This window comes from Triticum aestivum, chromosome 7A (genome assembly GCF_018294505.1).
Source record: "Triticum aestivum cultivar Chinese Spring chromosome 7A, IWGSC CS RefSeq v2.1, whole genome shotgun sequence".
In the NCBI taxonomy this organism is placed as follows: domain Eukaryota; kingdom Viridiplantae; phylum Streptophyta; class Magnoliopsida; order Poales; family Poaceae; genus Triticum; species Triticum aestivum.
The window spans coordinates 57,955,492-57,966,014 of NC_057812.1; the positions used below are offsets into that span (position 1 = coordinate 57,955,492).

A 10,523-nucleotide genomic window follows, 5' to 3' on the forward strand; every position below is an offset into this window, starting at 1 on the left:
GGTAATCAGTGACCTCGCCAGTGGACGAAAAAAATCCACGCCAAGATAAAACCAAGAACACGACGGTAAGAGGCATCCACTTGTCATCCATTCTGGTGCTGCACTAGTACTGCCAATATTGGTACACTCCTTAGCTGCTAAGAAAAATACCATCAGCTGGAAGCATATGAGGCTGAAGAGAGACCCCATCCCCTGCATGGTCTGTTTCTTAATTTGGACTTTTGACAGTCAAATATGGCAGTGTGGTAACTCAATTCAATAGGAATTACAGTGGGTAGATGACATTTTAGAAATCTTTGGGTCGAAGGAAACCAATCAAGTCTCGTTTTTGTCTTCACAAGGATACTTCTAATTTATGTTTAGAAGATACTAGTAAATTCAGATATGATCTACACTTGTCGTTGGGCATAGACAAATGTTGGACATCCCCTGCCCTATTAATGTTGGGGACGTCTTATTTTGGACCCTTTCCGGTCAAATATGGCAGTGTAGTGAATCAATTCAATGGGAATCACACTAGGTAGCTGACAGATTTGGAACCTTAGGGTCGAAGGAAACTAATGAGGTCCTTTTTTTTGTCTCCATTACAATACTTCTAATTTATGTTAGAAGATACATTCGGATGTGAATGTACACTTGGCAGCTGGGCTTTGACAAGTGTTGGGCCTCCCCCGACTTATAAATACACCCACCCGAATGCAATATGCAATAATACCCTTACTTACATACACACAACTTGACAAGGTAGAAGAGATCAAAAACTAGCCGGAGAGAGGAGAGGAGCCCGGCCTGCCGGCGGCGAGATGTACAACAACCCTCCGCCGCCGCAAGGCATGTCCTACTACGAGCACGCGCAGAAGCGGCACGAGGAGAAGGGCTGCCTCTACGCATGGTAAGATATGATCTGCACCCATCGTACACATAGAACCTTTTTCTGAAGCATGATGTGATGCTTGCACTAAGAACAGATATGCAGACAGTGAGGCCGTAGTAGCTAACTTTGCAGACTAATTAATAATTAGTGGTGACCAAGGCAAATTGCACCATACAGCCAGACCCAGGGCATGCACACACAGCCATCATGGTCATGGTCCTCATCGATAGGTAGTGGATTTATTCCAGCCCATCACAACTGACCACTCACCTAGACTAGCTAGGAATCCTCTCTTCATTCAAAAAAGAAAATCAGGATTCACAATCAAACCACCAAGAGAAAAGAACAAGAGACTCCGGTCCGGGTCCTGGTTGGCGCAAAATGGAGAAAACAAGGACAGACCATGTTTAACCCTCTCTTTATTTTCATATATACTACAAAACAGATATTTAATTTCCCCGGCTCATGTAGCAACTAAACTGGTCCATTTTGGAGTTCTGAGAGATATTTCTCCATGATCTCTAGAGGTCAACTAGCACGAAGCCGTGTGTTCCACACCTATACAAAAGACAAACAGCAAACACCACGGCCACCGACGCGTGGGCCCATCGAGCTGTGTCAGTTACAAAACAGCGCTGCCACTTGTGCTTAGGTGGTGCTGATGAGTAGGGAAAAAAAACTGTGGCACGGGTGCAGCTGCCTTCCCAGCCTATAAAACCCCACCCACTCCTTCCTGTTGCAATCCAGCATCTTCCCAAAGCCACAGGAGAGCAGGCAGAGCAGAATCCTTGGAGGCAATTCTTCTTCCATAGTAACCCAACCCACCCTCTGCGAAGATGTACAACGCTCCGTCGGGGCAGGAGATGTCCTACACGGACCATGTGCAGAAGCGCCACGAGGAGAAGGGCTGCATCTACGCCTGGTGAGACACACACACACTTTGTATTTGTTCATCCACTCTCACTCTCCTTCTGAGTTTTGCTCTGCTCGTCTCTCGGCCGTGTGCGTCGGTCGATGCAAAGGCCGAGAGACAGAGAGAGAGATAAACAGCCTCTTCTACCATCTGAAAAATCCTCGGAGAAATCATAGAGACTGATTCCCCTAGTACTAGTTCCTGATATTCCTTTGTGTTCTATGCATTCTTCCCTTCTATGAGTTTGTTTCTTCGTGTCTGATCAATTTTCTCTTTATTTTCTGTTGCAGCGTGTTCACGGCGCTGTGCTGCTTCTGCTGCTACGAGACCTGCGAGTGCTGCCTCGACTGCCTCTGCTGCTGCTGCAACTAGACCAGGCTGCCGTGCCCGACATGGACGGAGGCCGCAAGGCGCAGCGGAGACCCACCGGCCTCCGCCGTCGCCTTTCACAATAAGCATATGTGTCTAGTGCCTTAGCTCGATGAGAACTGTATCAGATATTGCTGTAATATCATATGCCCAGGACAAGGCTATCACTGTAAACATCGATTATGGTTTGTGCTGCATCTTAATTTAATTAGCATCAGATTCCGGTTCCCTGGCATCAAACCGCTGCGTCGTTTTCCGAATTATTTTATTTTTCCACCCTGAAATCATCTGAAATTTTGGAATGAACATGTGCAACCTACTAATGATTCCCCATACTGTTGTGGCCGATATATGTTGGTTGAGCAGGTTAACCTGCCATGCCAACCAGTAGCTCAGGAAGCTGCACGCTGGTTTTCTTTGTGCAAACCGTCGACATAATAGTACAAACTTTTTCTTAGCCTTTTTGCTTAAAAAAAGGCATTGGTTCAACCGTCGAAAAGAGACAAGCATCTAGAAGATCTGTAAAGTATACAAGAAGTCATCCGTGGCTGCGCAGGGACCATTCAATATGTTCCAAAGAATCGGGCGGAGACTATTGATGAAAAAGAAGAATATGTTTGAGCAAGGCAAACATTCATGGGGTATATGCCTCGGCGCACCATGGCAGAATTCTGTTGCAACAGAATGATGAAGCTATGCCTACAATCGGTGGAAAACTAGGGGCTGCTCTAACAGCACCATGGGAGATTGTTCTGAAGACATAAAGTTCTGTGGCTTCAAGCACAAGTTAGATCGATGGCGCGTACTCTAAAGTCTAAACTCAAGTGCCCGTGCTCTGAAGCGTCCATCTCTGCTTTTACCGCATAATAACTTGAAATGGGAGGTCACTTCCCTGTAGCGACGAATGAGGACAACGACGAAACATCAGCTGTCTTATCTCCAGGCAGAGCTTACTTGTTCACCGTGCATTGCATGAGGTGGTTACATCAGGCTGCCCCCCGCAAACTCTCCGTCTCATCCAGTAGGATGTGGTTCAGGATTTTCCTTGGCATCCCTGACAAATGGACGAAAAAAAGGAATCAGGATATTTTACAAGGCCTGAACATTTTGCCTTGCTATGTAAGGAAGACTAGCAGACCACTTGGTGTGTTTAAAACAAACGTGGGCCTTGGGGATTGCGACATAGAATGGGGTGCAAGAACATTGCATCGAATAGCTCAGTGCAGGACATGGAAAGCCTGAAAGCAATAGGGCTAGTGGATTCTTCAGTGATATGATTTATCATTTGTTGTCAGAATATAGCATGGTGTGATGTTTGATTATTTTGCTGTCAGAATATAGCAGAGTATGATGTTTAATCATTTTGTTGTTAGAATATAGCATAGTGTGATGCTTACGATGTGTAATTATGGCTAAAATCTCCGCAAAATGTAATTATGGACAAGACTCAGAAGATGTGGCAGGTTGAGAGTCCATGTTAAAGGATAACCTTACATAAAACCTCCATCTTACTTCATATAACCTCCAAGATTACTTAAAACAAAGATCTTCAACGGGGTTTCTTGTTACTAGGGCATGGTAGATTAACTAAGGCCCAGCAGAAAAACTATCTTTTTCTTCAAGTTCAACTTACTACTGCTTCTACTGGCAAAAGGTACTTCTATCTACCATTTTAAGAAGTTATGAAGTAGTAGTTCACACAGATAAAATGATATCACTAGTAAAGTTCAAGGCTATATATCCATATTCGTGACACCTAGTAGTTTGTTCATGGGAAAGAACGAGGTAGGGTACTTTGAAACTTTAAAAAAAATCTCGACAGGAGTTCTTCTTACTGGTATGTGGAGTTAAGGTCCGGAAGAAAAAATATATATTTTCTTCAGGTTCAGCTTACTATTGCTGCTACTGAGAAAAGGTACTTATGTCTACCAATTTAAAAAGTTGTGAAGTAGTTAGCGCAGATAAAATGATATCACTGGTAAAGTTTAACACCATATATCCATATTGATGGTACTAGTTTGTTCATGAGAACGATGTAAGGTGACTTTTCACAACGTCTCTTCTCCGGCCATAAACTGTGAAAACCAAAATCCGTCCAGTCAGACACCTAATCAACTGCACACCCCAAAAAGAAAAGAAACAATGCAACCCCACCTGCTACATGCCTACATATATACCCCTGGACATTCTAATACTAAGATGCAGTGAAATTTCACTATGTTTTTCTGCTCTGGCCTCCAAGCTGCATGCTTCCTACTCCCTAGCTCAAGTCCTCAACCAAAGAAACAGCGTCAAGTCAATACTACCTTGATCTTCCCAACTGTATGTGCCTAAGTCTGAAACCCAATATTTGATTGCCTTATGCGCTAGCTTTTCAAGAGAAGCTTTATTGTCACTTGTGCAGAAAGTGCAAACATTACATGGTATATCAACATCCCTGGTAATAATGCAGCAGAACTTCTGGTACTGCCATGCTACCACTTACCTCATAGTTGGAAAAGAGACATAATAGGGCACCAATACTTTGACCCCTGCTTTATTATTCATATACCACCTTACGCGCAGGGAATCGAAAGGCATATTACGTGATTAAGCTGCAAATATGGCAGACATAATGCTTCTAGTACTTACCTCATAGCTAGAAAAAGAAACATCATAGGGTACAGATGCCCTGAACCCTGATTTGATTAGTTATATACCACCTCATGCGCAGGGAATTGAATCGTATATTACTTGATTATAAGATGCACATATGCCAGGTATAATGCTGCAAAACTTATTACCTCGTGAGATTGACATATTTAGAGACAACTCCAGGTCATGTCCATATCATCTCATGCCACTGGGATAGTTGGTTCACCAAGGTTCACAAAAGCCTCCGCGCGCATCATGCGTAGAGTGACAGTATGCCAAGAGACAAGGTGATCCAGAAAGTTTGACACATATGTTCGCCTGTCATCCTACATCATTAAAAAGCACCAGAGCGGTTTTCAGGTATATTAGTACTAACTTTTAAAGTTTTGATAGCAAGCAGAAAAATGGGATCTAGCAGAGTACCTTGTAATCCAAGTAGTAAGCATGCTGAAAAGGATAAAGACGAATGTCAGTACATGGCGCATGGTAGGATCTAAACAGAGGTTCTTCAATTCCCTTACCTCCCACAAGTCTAGGCTGATGATTGGCTGAAAGAGAAGAAGACACGGAATGTCATTGCAAAGATTAAAATTGGAAATGCCTCATATAATTCGACAGAAAAGGGTTGAGCAAACATACAATATCTCCAAAAGCAAGTGGGTTGATAGCGTTTCGCGTGTGAACCACCTCAAGCTTCCTCTCGCTTCTCTTCACTGCAATGCGCAAAACATTCAGCTGTGAATGAACATTAACCGGACTTTCAGACAGATATTGCCTGTCTGTACTTGAAAGAAACAGTAGTAATGGAGGGGGACTTACAGACAAGCCAAACCCAACCAGACCCCAACAACGACAACGCCGAGCGCATGAACTCCTCCCTGAAATTAAAAAAGGAGCCGAAATCCTTCTCGATCTGCTGCAGCACACCTGCCTCGGGCGAGCCGCCGCCTTCCGGCTGCATCGATTCCCAGAAGAAGTGATGGTTCCAGACCTACACACCACAGTATAACATACATGTTCAGAATTGCAGCAATCAAATACAGTACAGCAGCATCCCCTCTGTTTCAGCTATCTGTCTGCAACAGTAAATGAAGCTGAAAGCTACCACCAGAAGATGAAATCTCAGTGCGCGGCATCACCTCGGCCGCGTCGTTGTACTCGGGCAGCGGGTTGCCGTTGTTGTAGGCCTCCTTGATGAGGTCCTCGAGGGTGTGGCCGTAGAGCGGGCTGATGGCGAGCTGCTTGTTGAGCCCGTCCACGTAGTCCTGCTGGTGCTTGCCCCAGTGCAGCTCCACCGCCCGCCTGCTCATGTACGGCTCCAGGGCGTCCTGCAAGAAACCACGCGAAGCTGAAGCTGAAGCTGGAGGTGGCATCTTCTTTAATGGCGGCGCGGCGGCGGGCGAATCTGCCGGGAAAGATAAGACGGCCGTGCTTACGGTTTTGTACGGCGGAGTCGTGAGGCCGTAGTAGGACACGACCTTGGAGAGCCTCCGGGACGGACGGCGGCGCCGGGGACCGAGGAGCGAGGGCGGCGGCGCGGGCGCGGTGTGTGGGTGGGCGAGCGGGCGGGGTGGGGCGGCCGGGAGGCCGCGCATTGGGAGGAGCATGGGGGCGGTGGCGCCGGCGAGGAGAGGAGACGAGCTCCGGCGCTCGGGAGGGAGAGGGAGAGGCTGTGGCTGCCGGCTCGGCTGGTCCAAACCTTATCGTTTTCACAGTGCCTGCTAGCTGCTACTGACTGAGCTGAGTATGAGCAAGTGAACTGACAAATGCACTCACAATGTTGATGCCATCACTCGGGGAGTTTTCAAAACTGTCAGCAAAATTCAAACCAAATCTGCTTATCTCAGTCGATTAAGACTTAACTAGGTCTCAGTCGATGCTATATTCGTTGGATCTTACATGAAGATCCGTGCAAAAAGAATTATTTTATGTTTTCTTTCTCCTTTCTTATATGTTCTATCACATGATAGAGACCTGGTTAAATCTCAATCGACTGAGATCTAGCCACACCTAATCTTTTTTAGGGAAATTCAAACCAAACATTTTTAGGGAAATTCAAATCAACCTTTTTTATGGAAATTCAAACCAATCTAGTTATAGTCAAAATGGAACTAGATTACCGACCAGCTAAAACTGACAGCAAAAACAGTTCAGTCTATCTTTCCCTTTAAAATGTAGTGAGCACAAACACATCAGTTGCACGAAAGTTACATCACAGGCATTGGAAGGAAAACCAACAAAATTATTGATACAGCAAGCAAAATCTGTGACAGAAGTACAAAATGCACTCACAATGGTAATGCTATCACTTCGGAATTTTCAAAACTTAAATGTCAAAAGGCAAAGATTAAAAAAAAACTTTCAGAACATCAGATAAAATTGCCAAGCAATTTTCATCTGTTTTAGTTTATCTCTAAACACCTTAGTTTGCTGTCAGTGCAAAGAGTTCATCCAGAAATACCTCAACTTCTGTCAATCTGAATTACTAGGTATAGGATCTCACTGAATAACAGCTCAGATTGGTTGCATCTTCGCTTTAAAATTCAGTGAACCCAAGTTGAACTAATTGACAGGCACGGAAAACCAACTTCTAATCTAGAGGCAACAGCTCGAATCATTCAACCAATCAAATGACAATAATAAATTACTGATACAACAAACAAAATCTCTGGCACTTGATCATGCCTCATGGTATCACTGTTACAAACCCCGCATAGTATGTATTACACAAAGGTTGGCCATTAGGCCATACTATGAAAAACAAACACACCGGGGACCAGTGTTTCTCTGAACTGTGGGCAAGGTTTTTGATACGGCAGCACGACACATGATAGCACACAATGCCCTGACATCCCATCAACCGAGTCAGATCCAGTCAGTGATCTGTTAAAACAGAAAAAAAAAATTAGGTTAAATCCTGGTGTTGAACCATTAACCAAAGTGCTTCATCCCAAATGTATTGTGCACCTTGACGCTAAAAACTGAATGGGTATAATTCAAAAGCGTATTGCAGTTCTGTGAGCCAGACCTTGCTCTACTCTAAGAAAATCTTGGTTGCGACTGCTGGTAGCTTCCTTCCAGATGCCTCGTGCAGTTCATAGGTGATATCCATATCCATAAGCCGGTGATTCTCTTTCGAGCGAACCATCGAGAAAGAAACATTGATACTGTCCCCTTCATTTACTCTCGGAGCTGGAGTCATCAAGAACACCTTGGGGAAGAAACAAATGGCTGTCAGACAGACTGACAGGCAACTTGATATGATTGCCGTTAGAAAATTCAGCAACAACAGAAAAGGATAGTGATATATATTCTAGAAAACCAACCTGCTGACCCCAGTGTGTCCCACCATTCTCATCTGGGGCTGTATTCAATTCAACTTCCTCAACTGCAGGGTTTTGCTTGCTACCCTGTAAGTGGAAAATAGTGAGTGTCTTCCATTGAGTAAAACATGAGAAATCTGTGAAATAATTCAGCTAGACATACTCTAAAGTGAACATCAAACCACCCAGCCAATGCAGCTAGCCTTGTTCTATCCTGGTTGATTGGCAATGTAACTTGTGCTCTAACTTCTCGAATCTCTTCAACGGTTGCTGTCAAGCAATCCATCTCCTTGACGACAGCAGGTTGCCCAATAAGTTGGTTCGGATGAAGATTGTTCCAAATCGAAGACTGCAGAAGAATAGGAAGAATGGTTATGGAAGTGAGAAATGTCTTGTAAAAAGAACTGAGGGTCCTTACTTGAAGTATGTAGTGATTAATTGTGAAATACTCCCTCCGTCCGAAAATACTTGTCGGTGAAATGAATAAAAATAGATGTATCTAAAACTAAAATACGTCGACAAGTATTTCCAGACGGAGGGAGTACAGTATATTACAGGCCTATTAGGTGCAAGTCATTTATAAGCTTCAAAAAAAAACTAAACTTTACATCCCAAGACTGGAGTTATTTGAGAAACAAAGAACTACACAAACATTTGGCATGACTTTGTCCTTTTTGATGAATATAAATTCATAGGAGCTACTTCAAAAAATATCATTATAAGACTTATGTTTGTATAGATGTATCACATTTTTTCAGACCAAAAGCATGGCAATCCAACAAAAAGACAAAAATATGATGCCTTTGTGCTAAGAGATACCTTGAGATAGAACTTCTCATGTTCTGCACGATATGCCTTTGTCAAGGCATTCATGTTGACCCCATAATAAGCCTGAGTGTCCTCAACAAAATGATTCCAGTCATTCATAGCAATCTCGAAATCTTCCATCTTTTTGTCACCCAAACCACTTCTTATTGGAGCTAACCACATCCGAGCATGACTAGGATACCTGCAAAAGATCGATCGTGCATTAGGTGCATCTGCGTTTTATTTGTGCAGACAACAAAATCAGGAGGGTCTTGATTGCTATCTTTCAGAAACAAAGCATTTAAGATTGTGTGTTTGTTAATTTAACTTGATTTACAGACTATTTGATCAGGCTACATATAACAATCACAGTTCTGGGTAAGAAAATTCCAAACCAGTACAGGGCATGTTAGCAAGCCTAAAATTCAAGAATGCTTCTCTTTACTTACATTACACCACCTGGATTCAACCAGCGGTCACGTGCGCATATGACGGAATCAAACATGGATTCTCTCAAGAGATAGTAGCCCATCCACTCAGAGATAATGACATCAACTGCAGTTTCAAAAACAATACACACAACAAACTGATCAATACTCAATATACATCATATCTTCCATATTCTGATAAGACTTGGAACAAAAAACCCCTTTCAAGATGAAAGACTTGGCATTTTTGTTGTTAACAATATTGCTGGGATATCACTCCACCAGCCAAGACCAGTACTTTCAAAGGTTTGACATCGATTCAGGAACGAACAAATGTAACAGGGATTCAAGAAACGACAAGACTCGCCTTTCTCTGGCAGCACAATGTCCTCCATGGTCCCCTGAATGACCTCGACGATGTCGGCGACCCCGTTGGCGCGGACGAGCTCGCGGGCGTGCTCCGCCACGTTGGTGGCCTCGACGGCGTACACCTTCCTGGCGCCGGCCTGAGCGCTCCAGATGGCGAGGATGCCGCTCCCGGTGCCGACATCAAGAACCACCTGACAGATCCGCCAAATCAATCAAGCCGGAGCCCCAAATTACAGCAAACCTCGGACTTCCATCGATTCGCGGGACGGGGAGGGAGGGGCCGTTTGTTCTCACCTTGCCGCGGAAGTGGTGGGGGTTGCGGAAGACGGCGGAATGGTAGGCGTCCATGCGGACGCGGTCGCAGAGCATCTCCTTCTGGTGGTAGAGGTAGGCGTAGGTGCAGAAGTAGTTGGCGAAGTCGACCTCCTTGTCGACGGGGGGCGCGCCCCCGGCGGCCGAGGAGGCGGCGGCGGCGGCGGCGGCGCCGTTGGGGGGAGACGCCATGGGGAGGGGTGTGGGGGCGGGAGAGGAGGAAAGAGGGGAGGGGTTTTCCTGCGATTTGGGAGGATGGCTGCTCGGTTCTAGGGTTTATGGGGTAGGGATGTTTAAAGGACTGCTGCCGTGGGTCTCAGACGTTGGATGGTGCCTTAATATTCGTGTTCGAGGTTGATGGGCCTTTTTCTTGCATCTTTCGTGGAAGGGACTGTGTAGTCCATGAACATTAACACGATTCTCAAAAAAAATGAACATTAACACAAGCTTTGAGAGTTTCATTGATGTGTGTATGTCTATATCAGATGTATGTG

At 44.7% G+C, this 10,523-nt stretch overlaps 2 protein-coding genes and 1 long non-coding RNA gene across 4 annotated transcripts; 1 reads left to right on the forward strand and 2 right to left on the reverse strand.

The window, feature by feature from the left end:
* Positions 1-720: 720 nt before the first annotated feature.
* On the forward strand, positions 721-2,396 carry LOC123148513 (uncharacterized). The gene is made up of 2 exons (XR_006473942.1): positions 721-892; positions 2,078-2,396. It is a non-coding gene; the product is annotated as an uncharacterized lncRNA (long non-coding RNA).
* A 329-nt stretch (positions 2,397-2,725) lies between these two features.
* On the reverse strand, positions 2,726-6,534 carry LOC123148514 (superoxide dismutase [Fe] 2, chloroplastic). Of its 2 annotated transcripts, XM_044567944.1 has the most exons (8): positions 6,227-6,534; positions 5,930-6,118; positions 5,610-5,781; positions 5,430-5,503; positions 5,312-5,338; positions 5,214-5,237; positions 4,940-5,116; positions 2,726-3,210 (listed from the first exon to the last, which is right to left on the reverse strand). In XM_044567944.1, exons 1-7 carry the CDS (start codon positions 6,395-6,397, stop codon positions 4,991-4,993), a joined length of 783 nt encoding a protein of 260 aa, XP_044423879.1. In that variant the 5' UTR covers positions 6,398-6,534; the 3' UTR covers positions 2,726-3,210; positions 4,940-4,990. The 2 variants fall into 2 exon arrangements, with proteins under 2 accessions (XP_044423879.1, XP_044423878.1); XM_044567943.1 differs by having other exon boundaries at positions 5,214-5,338.
* Positions 6,535-7,407: 873 nt separating this feature from the next.
* On the reverse strand, positions 7,408-10,288 carry LOC123151859 (protein arginine N-methyltransferase PRMT10). The gene is made up of 8 exons (XM_044571502.1): positions 10,012-10,288; positions 9,716-9,908; positions 9,370-9,475; positions 8,933-9,122; positions 8,277-8,462; positions 8,117-8,200; positions 7,819-8,001; positions 7,408-7,673 (listed from the first exon to the last, which is right to left on the reverse strand). The coding sequence occupies exons 1-7, from the start codon at positions 10,219-10,221 to the stop codon at positions 7,825-7,827; spliced, it is 1,146 nt and encodes a 381-aa protein (XP_044427437.1). The 5' UTR covers positions 10,222-10,288; the 3' UTR covers positions 7,408-7,673; positions 7,819-7,824.
* Positions 10,289-10,523: the final 235 nt, after the last annotated feature.